The 13,689-nt window shown below is 37.0% G+C and overlaps 2 protein-coding genes across 3 annotated transcripts in view; both read left to right on the forward strand.

The window, feature by feature from the left end:
• Positions 1 to 1,266: 1,266 nt before the first annotated feature.
• On the forward strand, positions 1,267 to 9,907 carry LOC135689982 (uncharacterized). 2 transcript variants are annotated; one of them, XM_065207364.2, is made up of 6 exons: positions 1,267 to 1,843; positions 2,794 to 3,492; positions 5,374 to 5,476; positions 6,193 to 6,422; positions 8,511 to 8,597; positions 9,015 to 9,153. In XM_065207364.2, exons 1-5 carry the CDS (start codon positions 1,690 to 1,692, stop codon positions 8,570 to 8,572), a joined length of 1,248 nt encoding a protein of 415 aa, XP_065063436.2. In that variant the 5' UTR covers positions 1,267 to 1,689; the 3' UTR covers positions 8,573 to 8,597; positions 9,015 to 9,153. The 2 variants fall into 2 exon arrangements, with proteins under 2 accessions (XP_065063436.2, XP_065063435.2); XM_065207363.2 differs by having other exon boundaries at positions 1,271 to 1,843; positions 8,507 to 8,597; positions 9,015 to 9,907.
• A 658-nt stretch (positions 9,908 to 10,565) lies between these two features.
• The window catches only part of LOC135689988 (uncharacterized), a 40,654-nt gene continuing 37,530 nt past the window's right edge, over positions 10,566 to 13,689 (forward strand). The window contains exon 1 of the mRNA XM_089116205.1: positions 10,566 to 10,666. Coding sequence (XP_088972331.1) covers positions 10,609 to 10,666 — 58 coding nt within the window. The 5' untranslated portion in view covers positions 10,566 to 10,608. The remainder of the gene's footprint in view (positions 10,667 to 13,689) is intronic.

Genomic DNA, 13,689 nt, shown 5'->3' on the forward strand with positions numbered 1-13,689 from the left:
TTTGCCTTGCAGGCGAAAGTTCATTCAATAGTAATAGATTTAAGCCCTAGCTTTCAATGTGTAACTAGTGACAACACTCCAACTGCTCTCGTTCATTTCTTGCAAAACTATACAAGAATCATCTTGCAGTGTGGGTTGAAAAATTTTATTAGGTCAGAGTGAATTAATTCATAGCAAAAAGTCTGTGTTGACAGCTTTATTGTGTTTGAAATTAAATGCACAGCAGCTTGACCTAGGTCATAAACAAGAGAGCCAGTACGCAGGATTGAAGACTTTCATTTTGGAAAAATTGCCAAGTTAGCAAGAGCCTTTTCCTATAATTCATTATGATAATTACTATGATATCATTCATTATTTTACAGATCTTGTTTGTATATGTTGAAAAAAGCTTTGATTGCAGAAATAACAACCGAAAGTAGTCACTACTATTAGCTAAGAGCAGAGGCGGATCCAGACTACAGCAACCTCTGCAAAAGCATAAGTCAGATTTTTACAACAACAAAATAAAATAGAAACTATCAAAATTTTTAGTTAAAAGTTTCTTTGGCAAACTCTTCAGCAACGTCCGCCCTAGATCTGCCCCCGTTGATACCAACAACATGCAGAAGACAGCAGGGCATATATTTTGCTGACTACCTTTAGGCCTCTGCACAGAATAGTCGAGTAGCGATTCTAGGCTTTTATCTGGTCGGTATTTTCTGAATCCAGAAACTTGTTTGTCTCTCGAGAGCCAATCACCGCTTGCTTGACCTCTGCAAACGTCTTGTAAGCCAATCAGAGTGTACTTAACCTCTGCAATCTTTGGCGGAGCATAGGTGAGATTTGATTTATCCAATCAGAAGTTGCGCTTGCCTCTGCAGCGGTTCAGCCAACCAATAGGAATCAGAGTTGACCTATGCAATTGTTTACAGTGGACCTATGCAATTGTTTGTTACAGCCAATAAAATGGTAATTGACAATCGCTGCTTCACCCCCTGCTAAGGAGTTTCTAGCTAAGTCAATCTACTTTGGAACGTCTGTTCTGTGGTCTTATGTTATGACCACTGTGTTTGAATAGTGGAGGGCCCTGGTCCGAGTATGCTTTTTCAAAACCTTTTTCCTTCGAATTCCAGATAAATTTAGTTTTCTCTTTGCGAGTCGTTTCCTTAGAATTCCTTTCTTGAACACCCTATTCAATATCAGATATACTAATTTTATCGAGAAAAGTTTGGGCGTTTCCAACACAAAAGGGTGTGGCTTCTCTTTCTGACAACCTTTGCATTGCATAGGTCAGAATTCAGGCTGGATCCGCGCCTGAAGAGATATGGTGCTCTCTTTAAGAGTATTTATTGCATTGAACAGCTATCAACAGAATTAGCAAATTGTAACATAAGTTTCTTTGTCGAAAGAAGCAATATGAATTTTGACCTAGATGCCATTAGCAAATGGTATTAAAGCAATATAACTGTGTGACATCTTCAATAAAGCCTGTTTTCAAAGAATTGTTACCGTGCATTTTGACTTATTACTGTGCACTTGTTATGCAAGTGGAAGTTTTCAAGTAAAACTTTTGTGAATGAGCGTAATATGCTGTGTTCTGAATGTAAAATTACTCCAGATATTCGGAGGGCTATCAGCTAGCTTCACGGAAAAAAATAGCAAGCTTCTCCGGAACTAGGGCAAGATTCCACTGAGTTTCATGTTTCAAAGATGAAGCACATCAAGTACAAAGTTTTTTTTATCGGATCAGTTTTGCTGTTTTTCAGCTTTGCAATCATTGTAATGATTCTTAGCGAATGGAAAATTTCAAAGGGCAGCTTAGAATCAGACGTATTACACGAACAGCAAAATCCATTCCACAGCGGTATGTTTCTTGATTTAATTGATAGAAGAAAATATTTTACTTACACATAAAAATTATATCCTGAACCGTAGTCGTTAACTTTATTTGTAATGTAAGAGAAAACATACAATATTCAAGACATTTTACCTAAGAAGAGAACGTGAAGGCAATTAAGTTCCCATTTTATCTACCGCCAGCACTGTTTACCAGCAATCCGGCTGGAAAGTTAATTAACCTGCAAAATTGGGACAAAACGAAGGGGAGAGTGCAACAAATAGCTATAGCTCCGTCAGATATGACCCTGCACTAGCCTTTGAACGAGTAGTTCTTGGTTCGTGTCTTGCTTTGGGTCTCAATTTAATGCTAACTCTCTAAGGGAATGGACAAGCTACGGTATAGTGGTCCCTACGTCCTTACAACAATTTCGAGCTGGTGTTAAACTGCTTTGACTTCGATTTTAGTTTTGAAGAAAAATTCAAAATCTGCAGATGATGACATTAAAATAAATCATTGGCTTTCAAAATTTTAACAGTTTTTTGGCGGTACAGAACTTGAAAGTGTACAAAACATAGAGACAAAAAAAGCCGCCATTGTTTAGACAGAAGGAATTCGTTTTCTCTCTTAGGCTCCATTGGTTATTTTTCTTTAGGTACACGACACTGATTGGAGAACCATACCGCTCTTGAGCTTGCGAATTTCTGATTGGCCTTTTTCGATCCACAACTGGGTATATATTTTTCATCGAGTGTCAGACAAAAAAGCTTTTAGCCAATATGTTATAAAATGTTTGCTTTTTTCAAAGCCACTTTCAAATTTTGCAAGATACATATCAAAAAGCCTAAAAGAACACTAACACGAAAATATTTATATCGATTTTAGAAAACATATTTTATATTCTTGCTTAGCTACTGAAAAACTGGCTACTCTCCAAATGAAGCTATCGGTAGAATTTTCATGAATGTTTCATTTAGTGAAAGCATCAGGACAAAAGGCAGAAACAACAACAATTCAAAATGTAGGAATTACGACAACAAAGAAATCTTCAACTTTTTTGACATCAACAGCTGTTTCGCCGATTAAGGAAATGACGACAAGTCAGACTATCACGAGCAAAGATTCGTTAACATCAAGTAAAGAGCCCGTAAAAACAACGGGAGTACCAACTAGTAGTTATTCATCATTATCAACAACCGAAGCTCAGTCGACAACAATAATAAGACAACAGTCAACAACAACAGAAAAGATAACAGCCACGCAAAATGCTGTAACCACAAAAGCGAAAATACCAGCAACAACAACGCAGCAGAGAACTACCACGCAAGAAAAGAATACAACACCTAGAACAACAGAAACGACAACAACAACAAAAACAACAACAGCAACCACCTCAACGAAGGAAAAAACAACGACTCAAGCATCAACAACAACACAAACAGAATCAACAATACCAGCAACAACAACGCAGCAGAGAACTACCACGCAAGAAGTAAATACAACACCTACAACAACAGAGACGACAACAAAAACAGCAACAACAGCAGCATCCATAACAACGAAGGAAAAAACAACGACTAAAGTACCAACAACAATGCAAACGGTCACCTTGGCAACAACTACAGCTGCTTTAAGTACGACAGCAACAACGACTAGAATAATTACAATGACAACAGGTTTGAAAACCTTTTTATCAAATCACCTTTATATTGTTCTATAGCTCCTCCTGAACTGTCAAATTGACTGAAATATAGAATTACTTAGGGAACGTGGAAAAAACTCAAAGAAATTTTTAGGGAGACGAGCCAGCACTTTTCCGAAGGTCCTTTAGCTTCCAACTTTTCATCATGCGTACTCGCCTATAATAGTCGATGACGTGATTTTAGCAAACTGATCGCAGAAGAGCTTCGCATAACTTATTCTGTGGAAGGAACATTTGTGTTAAGACGCTCCAGTGATCAACTTGAACTGAGCTCTCTACTGTGAATAAATTGTGTTGATTGATAATATGTTTTGTGGGGATTGCATGACTGTTATCTATGTCCGTAAGATCAGGCTGAATGAGAAGAAGAAGGAGTAGGTTTTCTCCCATACTGTGCTCTGCAAATGCAAATGCTGTACAAACTACAAACAATCAAAAGGCGAACGAAGAAAATTTGGAGAGCGAGTGGAGATTGAAATAAAACTCTGTTTGATATGGTGCAACTATGATATAAAGTAGGTTTGATTAATTGCTGCGAAGCGCACTGAGAAGTACATTTTTCTGCAAGCCCTCACCCTAAAGCACATCTGCATATGATGCAGTTTTCTCATTGGTTCGGAAAATGAAAAGGATATTATTCCCAAACAACGGGAATCTAGACCCAACAAGGCAGGTAAATATATGAAATATAAGTACGCGATTTGGAGCAGTTGTAGGTTTCTGTCACTGAACCTTCTTGGATGAACTTTGTGAGAACAAACAAGAATATGTAGTGACACTACAAACTAGTCTTACGATTTTCAAAGAATGACAACTGTAACACAACGTGATGTTTAAATTATTAAAGGCTCAAGCCTATACAATCGCTTGCTGTGAAACTGACTCGTGAGTCAATAACTCATGCAACTATGATTCATGAGTCAGGCGCATAAAAACGCATAATGTAAACTTGCCTTTAAACTGCTGTACGAATTGCCCTATTTTGATCGTAGTTAGTTAGATAGTTCCCAAATTATGTTGGGATAGGTCGTGAGCAAGTGCGTAGCTAGCGGTGGGTGTAGGGGGAGGGGGTAACACCCTCCAGTACTTCATGTGTTCGTCGGTAAATATTTGTCAACAAAATCCTTAGTTTGACGGTAAAATCATCTATAATCAGGTGAAATAGCACCTAAATTCTTCACCATCTTTATCTTCATCGGTCAATTTTTCTATTGATGGCGCTCCACCCCTCTAGTCTGGAAGTCAGGCGACGCCACCAGCCATGAGTGTTATGTTAAGAGTGAATGAAGTGTACGCGTATTCATGTGTTCGAGCTTGCGTTACATGAGGTAGTCTTTGCCTACTTATACCCAATAAGCATAAATATTGCAAGCTTGCTGTTAAACCTGATTATCATATTTTTCTCATACGTCTAAACTTTAAAATATATTTAGAAGAATTCTAGATCGTTTTTGGAATAAATTAACGGATCTTCTTTAAATATATCCTTAAAGTTAAAATTCAATTTTTAGAGGCAACAACGACAACAGCAGCCATTTCAGCTACCACACTTGGTACATTTTTCTGTATTACACTGTATTAAAGACAAGTGACAATACTTTATTTTAGTAGAGACAAAGATTAATTTACAAAAAGGACAAAAGTTTAAGCAACTATAATCTTGGACTGCATTTTACATAGAACATCCACTAAGTGCTAAATCTTGCTTGCACAATAACAGCTCATGGCTCTCAATGCAATGCATATCAACATGTCTCTTAAATAATATCAACATCCTTTCAATAATTAGAAAAGTTCTCTTTCGAACCTGACTTGAGGCACAATAAATACATACAAATCTGAAATTTATTTTTAGCACCTTGGCGTCAGAAGTATTTTGGTCTTGGCTGCTATAACTCGAATGGTGGAACAACTGTTTATCCTCACCTTGTGGCGAATCTACGGCCTTTGATCGACTGGTATACTTAACATTAAGTTCTGCGAAATTCATAAAAAGTTTACATAAAATTTTGAAAGTTGCAAGCTTTACTAATAAAGCTACCAAATGGCTTCAAAATCTACTTAAAGTCATTATGTCCCACCGGATTTGGATACATATTCAAATTTCACATTTTGGGGACTATGCAAATAGTGTTACATTTCCAATTAGCAACGTAAAACTAATTCTCAACGTTTTCTCGGGCGTAAACGTGCCGCAGAACCTCTGAATCGTTTGAATGACGACGAGACATTGTGTCTTTAAATTGTTGCGGCTGTTTGGTAGATACATCACGCTGTATTATTGCTTGACACTAGAAAAATTTTTACATTTGCAGATAGATTCTACTATATTACATGGGAAACAAATGACATAGCTAGCATAGCCATTGCATAAAACAACTATAGCTTAGAAAAATGCAGGTATAACAAACAAGGATAAACTTGATAACAGTGAAGAGGCAAACTAAAAGCTGAGATATTAGGAAAAGGAAGCATTAAATAAAAGTAAAATATGGGTAGAGGAGCATTCCTCGAGAAATTACAAAATGATATGTGTCAGTAAAGATTGAGACGATAATTGAGTGGCTTGTGATTTATATAAAAATACTGTGATGTTTTACTTCGAATCTTTAGAATTCAAAACTAAAATGTTGTAGAATTCTTTATGCATTTCACAAAACTTTGTCTGCCATAGGAACAATATGACCAAATCAGTAATCGCCTGCGCTGATCACATTAAGAAGCCAGAGACCATCCAGTATTATGGACAGGAATTTACGTTCTTTGCTATCAAATTCTATGGTGAATGCTGGGCTCAAGACACGACAGCTCAAACTACTTATTACAGTAGAGGGGACGCTTCTAGTTGTTATGAAAAGACAGGAGGTGACAGTTCAGTCTATGCCTACCATTTTGGTCCTGCAGGTACATTAACTCATTTTGTGTGTAATATCCAGGGGGGTTATTGTTTTTCAGCACTTTAAAGGGGGGGTTTATAAGAGAGGGGAGGGGCTAAATTGAGAGAGGGAGCTTATTAAATATTTTGTAATAAAAAACCATTGATAGTGGTAAAATTTTCTGTTATTTGCGAAGTAAAAAATATCAAAGCAGCCTTCTATATCAATAATATTGTCATCGTCATCGACAGTAATTATTAATTCTAGAGACATGGTGTGAATTTCGATTTGATGCGAAGAATTGAACGACCAATGAATGAAATGAAAATCTCTGTTTTTTGCCAAGTTTACTTATTTCAGCATCAATGAACATTTGGGGGGGGCAGATTGAGAGGGGGGCTAATTAAATTTTTCCTTCTGAAAATAAAGGCTAATAAGAGAGAGGGGAAATAATTGAGAGGGGGGGCTAAAAAGAGAATTTACGGTAAGTTTCCAATGACTTATCTTGTCGAAGAGAGGAACAAGTGACGATTGAGTAATGGGGCCCTGCCTAACGACTGAGTTGAAAACATCTGGTCTCATCAAATACTACCCTGGGCACCAGAGCCGCAAAAATTTAACAGCAGCAAAAAACAATGAGAGCTGCGGATAAGCTCCTGTACTTCTCACGCACAAAGCCACCGAGAGGATTTGGAGGCCGTGGGACAAAAGCAAAGGATGATGCCCTCTGCGAGCAAAGCGATCAGAAAATGTCTGCAATCACACCCTTTAGATTATCTTAGATTCGTTAATTTACCGTATTTACTCTAATATTCCCGGTGCGGGATTAGCGTTTCAACCTACAAAAAAGGCGGGATTATTTGAGAGGCGGGTATATTGGAGAGGCGGGATTATTTTTTTAATGCCTTGAAGTCTAGTTTGAGGATACTCTTTCAACAAAAAAGTCTCTTAAACATGATTGTGGCCAATCAGAGAAAAAATATGCAATTTCAACATGTATGGGGGGCTAGAATTAAATGGGGGGTGGGATATTTATTTTCACAGACAAGACAGAGCAGGTATTGTGCTTTATAGACAGTAATACGAAGTCAAAGAATCAAACGTCTTTTTATGCTGCGAGACTTGGATGTTTGATAAACTTGCAAAATAAGACAGCTCTTGGCCCTCTCCCGTCTATGACATTATCATGTGATTTAACCCATTTACTCCAAGCATAAGTTTCAATCCTTGATTTCAACCCATACAAAGTGTGTAAAGAATGGCAAAAGCCAATTAAAAGTTTCTATCCGGCACGCGGGATTACTGGGGAGGCGGGATTATTCTTACAATCTAAAAAATACAAGCGGGATTACTAGAGAGGCGAGAATAAAAGAGATACGGAAATATTAGAGTAAATACGCTACTTGCAATTGTTAGAAAGCTTTACTATTTCTAGGCATAATTATGTTACATTTAATTAATTCCATTCTAAAACGCAACCCATTACTTTATAAAGCACCCTACACCTTGAGGCTTTGAGGCAATCTGCCCCTGGGGCATATTTTTTCAATTTTTTAGATCTAAAGCTTACGGACCAAAAATTTTTTGAATAAACTTATATGTTCGACGAAAAAATTGCCGGATGAAATTGTCCAAAACTTTGATCGTCTGGAAGTTCAAAAGTTGGGATCAGGAAATCTCGATCAAAGTGTGGGGTCCAAGAATTCTATCGTTCGGAAGTTTTCGGTTTTAATATATTTCGTTTGTAAATGTTAGTAGTATTAATGGACTATTGATGAAGTGGAAGAGCGTGTCAAAAAGTCTACTAAAGTTGTCGATATAAGCTTCAATCCAGCAATATAGATGAAGTTTATATCAGCAAACTGCAATATCTACCTCCATTTGTACTATTAGTCGTTTCCAACAAGGTGTATTTGAAAAAAAGCCATGAATGAGGAATTTAGTCATCATATTCTTTCTGCATACTAATTTACACGAGTTTACTTACTTCTAGCTACAGAAGACACTGTAAATTTCATGAAATCTTAGGATTATGGTGCAATATAATCACGACAAATAATTTTCATCAAGGGTGTTTGTTTTAAGTCTATTTTAAAACTCAATGTTTTTCAGAAAGACCAACAAACAAAAATATCGTTTTTGTTGGATGTTATGTTGATGGAGGATCAAAGCCTATAAAGCACATGATTGGCAACTTTCAAATGTAAGTGGACATTGATCTTAGAATCTGCTTGGCTTGTTTTAGTATAGAGATTCCTTAAATATTTTTCTTCTTTTCAATGAATGCAAACCTCTGCAGTAACTTTGTGTAGAGAGCTGGAGAGATATTTTCCGTTCCTTCGCAAATGATGGAATAAAGGGGCTGATATTTTCTTTTCAAGCGCGATGTGAAGAACAAATTTTTCTTTAACAGTTTTCACTTACATTATTTCATCTGTTTTTTCTGTTTCGTTGCTTACTGGATGAGAAAGAGAAAGCAATCAAATCCATATAAACATGCTTGACACTATTTTGAAGAATTTTTCAGGACACGTTTTAGGGAAAGCCTCTTCTATAATAGACAATTTTCTAATATCTGTAATAAATATGTTAAATAAGTCATAGGTAATTATTTTTTCAGATCAGGAGCTACAAGCGAATCAGACGGTACGCGTGTTGCAAGCGATTGTTACAAGTTGGTTTTGGAACGTGGCTACAGCTTGTTTGGACTAAAGAATAAAGGTGAATGCTGGTCAGGCCCGGATGCACACATGACTTACAACAATGACGGAGTTGCAACTGACTGTGTCCACGGCCTAGGCTCAGCAAACTCTTTCTCTGTTTATAAACTAGAATCGTAGACATATACTTATTACGAAAACTTTGTTAGCGATTTTTCGCATCAAAAATTGTTGCTTGGGTTTGTGAAGAATTTGTAAAGCAAATAAAGCCCGAGTTTGGAACGCTTCTTTGGGTATCAGGATTTTGTATATCGTTGAAGAAGCAGAAACTACGATTTAGTTTCAGTCATTCCGATGATCTGAAGTGAAGAAGACCAAAAATCGTATAGCATTAACTACTGTACTGTTTCTAGTTAGTCATAGGTGCAGTGTCACAAGCATCCTTAATTGTGTCGCATTTCACATAACTGAAACATTGCACCCAATTTTAAAAATACCACAGTATCACAAAACTGATGTGTTTGTTTTTCTTCAAATGATTAGCTCTCCTTAAAGATTAAATGCTGGTACTTTCAGCAGAGAGTAGCACAGTTTAATGTTTCAATAATGTTATGATTATGAGTTAAAATGTTAGATAATTAAAATAAAAGCTATAATATGTTAATTTCAAAAGATTCGATAGCCGAACATATTTGTGTACCCCCAAAATAATTGCTGATAGTATTTGAGTGCAGTCTTACTTTTTCTCGGTGTTTGGTAGGTTGCCGGGGGTGTAGAGGGGGTGCGACACCCCCAATACTTTTGTGTCCTTCGGCAAATTTTCTTTCATTCAGTCAAAATCATTTTTTGGTAGTCAGTAGTACTCAAATAACTTGGAAAAAAGTTATCCTTGCACATCACTTTTGCAAGCCAAATTTTCGGAAGAAAACAATAGGAACATTGCAGTGCTGTAACTTGTAAAAAATAATGGTTTGAATTTTCCGTGAATTTTTCATGCATTTTCTCGTTTATATGCAAATTCAAATATCGCAACTATGCAAGCCTTGCTTTGTCAAAATTATTTGGTTTAATCACTTGGGGCTAAAAATTACGTGAGAAAAAAATGATACAGCACGCACACGCTCTTTCTGTGAGCGTTAAGGTGTTTCATGTAAGGTTAATATGCATATGAAAAGGCTTCCTTCAGGCAGATATATTCAGTATTGAAGAAACCTTATTCATTCTTCTACTAACAATTCAAGTCATGAAATTCAAAGGAAACTCAACACGTTCAGCTTTGCACTCCCTAGTACACGCCCTTGTGCCAAACAGGACAGTTACCCGACCGCTTGAATCCCCACGTGGTGTCTCGCCTCGCTTCTGTGAATATTCCCTAGGCCAGTTTGGATGTTGCTTGATTTCCAGCTAGATTAGCATAAATTTAAAAGCACCATTAGCGTGACTGTAAAGTTTGTGCATCGATCTTAAGCATAAACGTCAATTAGTTAGCTCCTGCCATGCTGGTAAACCATCTTTTGTTGTTGACGTTCTGTCGAAGACCAATAAAGTCTTTGCATGGTGCGATGTTGCAGTTTGTATTTTGAACATGGGAAATTGGTGAGACCGTTTTCAGGTATTATTCTCAAATTAGAGTCACGTCGCCCCTTATGGAACGATTCGAATTTTTCATGAATTATGACTGTGCAATGATAAAAATAAATATGAAGGAGTTTAGGTTTGTTTATCTTCAAAAAACGCGCGAAATTATTTTGCTGACGACATTACTTGAACTCTTTGCTAAATATCATTGTTTCGTTTTGTTCTTAAAAGCTAGGATAATATTTTAAAAGTAAGCGGGATGTAAACGAAAAAGTTGTCATTTGACCTTCGCACCTCAACTTTCTTGGTCATTCCCTCGGTCGGTTTTTTAGCTAAAACAAAACCAACCCCCACAACGTGTTTCTTCATCTCCCTGAAACGAATATTCGTTGAAAACCAAACAAGCTCGTAGATTATACAGCAAAGAACGTGCTTGTAGTACTTTTATTTTGTTAGGAAGTACCAAAAAGCTGAGGAAACAATTTTTACTAAAATCGTACCATAAGGGGCGACGTGACTCTATATTTCATTGGCAAGTATTCAATTCGTCTTCTTGAAGAGGGGCGGAAAATGTTTTCTCGAACAATGTTCACCTACTTTGTAAAACCGAATCTCTTCAACAATGCAAGCCCAACGCTGAGAAGCCAAACACTGATGCTATATTTTCAAACTTATTTACAAATCAAAACATGCATTTCGAGAATTTCTTAGCCACAAAAGCAGCAACGAAAGCAAAATGTTGATGAAACACCATTTACGAATTCTGAACTTGGCGTCTGCCAGTAGGCAAGGATCATAACTTGTCGACTATCATGCTCGATCATACCTCCTTTAGGTGCTTCTACCATACGTAAATTTAAGTAATTCTGATAAATTGTCTGATGTTCAGAAATTTTGCCTACAGTTCTCTTGCCTTTTGAAGTGTGAAAGAATTTCGGAATTACAACCATTAACCAACATTAAAGGATATTGCTCAGAGCTAGGTGGTTTATGCGAACGTAACGGCTTAATATCGACTACTTTACAGACAAATTGAGGTATTTCTGCACTTTGCTATAAATAGTGCAATCATAACAATCATATTTTGACCTGGCATTCAAACAGATATAGATACACTGAGGCAATGCTTTTTCCTGGTAACAGTTTTGGGAAGGACCAAAGATTAAGTTTTAAAGTGTGACGTTATAAAAATATAGTTTTCGCTTATTTCGGAAATTTTGAGGTATTTTCTAATGCTCTTTTATGTCAAATTCAAAAACTCTGGAAATAGATAGCTCTTGATAGTATTAGTAGATTGTTTTGACGTCATCACTTTAAAGTTAATCTAATTTATAATGTAGCTAATCAATGCCATCTTTGTAAGCAAGGGAGTCCTCCTCTAGTTTTGTGATCACCAGATGTTGGTAGATTTTTAAATGTCTTTTTAGGGTGTTTCTTCTTCGATAATTGCGATGCGCGCCATGTTTTCACTAATGTTAGCTTGTTCATCTCCCGCGTCCCATGGGGACTGAGTATTCATGCATGCTATCGGCAAGGTGTCTAGGGATTTCTCTTCTCACAATAGTTTTGTCCTGCTTTGTCCCAAATTGTAGGGCAAATGTTGCGGTCTAGTCAGGACTTCTAGTTAGAAAGATCGTCGATTCTACGAGGTCATAAGAATCTAAGAATACGTTTTTAGATTATTGATAGGAATGGAGCAGACAGTGATGCTTCATTGAACTATCACATATTCAATTGTATAACAAATGGGGCATTGGCCTATCGGAGTCAAGCTTTAGTGCCTAAGTACTCACTCTTTGAGGTTCTCCCATAAAACCCAAAGAAATAACATGCAACAACATTATGAGGGGAAATTCTACTGTCTTAAATATTTTACATGATATTCACCTTAAGCTGTCCCTGCTTTCCATGCAGCGTATATAGATGCGGCAGAGGCGCCGAAAGCATCATGATGTGGCAGGGGCACGAACCGCAGAAAGAACTCATTGGTTGTCTTTTGGTTTGTTGCTAAACAAATCGAAAGCCAGCGGTGAAGCCTTGTTGCTGGTAAAGGCCCTGCCCTGGGAGAGAGGGCTGGAGGTCTTCGGCCGGAGTTGCGATGCTCTAAAGACTCTCAGAAAAAGAGGCTACGCCCATAAAAATACGTTGGAATCAGAATTGCAGTCCAACTTCATTCTTGAAACTTTTTCAAACCAAAATCAACCATCAAGAGAAGCTGGAATCAATCCTACTTTACTTAAAAAAAAGTTGCTCTGATGACAATATACATGGCTTGACATAGCTTTTGGAACTCCTCTGAACATGCTGTTATTTTGAATGCAGAGGGAATCATATTATTATATTATCGTTACTTATAACGAGCAAAAACTCGGCTTCAAAAAGGCCTCAAAGAACTTATTTTTGAAATTTCATATTGCATCAGGGCTCCCGTAAGGATCTCATAAGGAACACAAATCACTCAAAATCTAATGACTTTAAGAAGCTTTCAATACTGGCCCATAGGAAAACATATGCATTCTAACACTGCTTATCAAATTCAAGCCAAGTCTTCAGGATATTTTTTAATGATTTGGAAATAGTGGGGATTCAAAAAGGCCCACTGAGACAATCAAAGGGCCAAATGTCTCACCAGTCAGTAGGTACGTAAAAAGTGTCCAGTATTAATACTGTGCTGCATGAAAGTATCTTGATTGAGAAACGTCTTGACTAAAACGTCATTAAGTTAAGACATCTTCAATCTCTTGACAGTTAAATCAAACGCATTCAAATCAACGTTGTTGGCAAACTGAAATCTTCTCAGTATGATCAAGAAAGTTAAAGAGAAATTATAATTTTTTGTTCAAATTGCATTGCAAATAAATTTTCAGCTTTCATCATCAAGGAAATGATTGACTGTTTTAAAGGTATATAGGTATCTTGAGACACTTGAAAGCTAGATTATATTAGCATTTAAAGATTGAAATCAATTAATATTACTCGAAAATCAATTTATTGAAAAGAGGACTTTGCTGCACTCGCGGCCCCGTGGCTCCAGCCCTATTGGTCCTCTCACTTCAA

Source organism: Rhopilema esculentum, chromosome 5 (genome assembly GCF_057945365.1).
Source record: "Rhopilema esculentum isolate cy_ngs chromosome 5, ASM5794536v1, whole genome shotgun sequence".
Classification (NCBI taxonomy): Eukaryota; Metazoa; Cnidaria; class Scyphozoa; order Rhizostomeae; family Rhizostomatidae; genus Rhopilema; species Rhopilema esculentum.

Bases quoted from the DNA above. Each gene is read 5' to 3' on its own strand.
- LOC135689982 (XM_065207363.2), top strand. From the start codon at position 1,690: ATGAAGCACATCAAGTACAAAGTTTTTTTTATCGGATCAGTTTTGCTG. The intron at 5,477-6,192 runs GTATACTTAACA...TGTCTGCCATAG, and splicing joins CTACGGCCTTTGATCGACTG to GAACAATATGACCAAATCAG. The intron at 8,598-9,014 runs GTAAGTGGACAT...TTATTTTTTCAG, and splicing joins ATGATTGGCAACTTTCAAAT to ATCAGGAGCTACAAGCGAAT.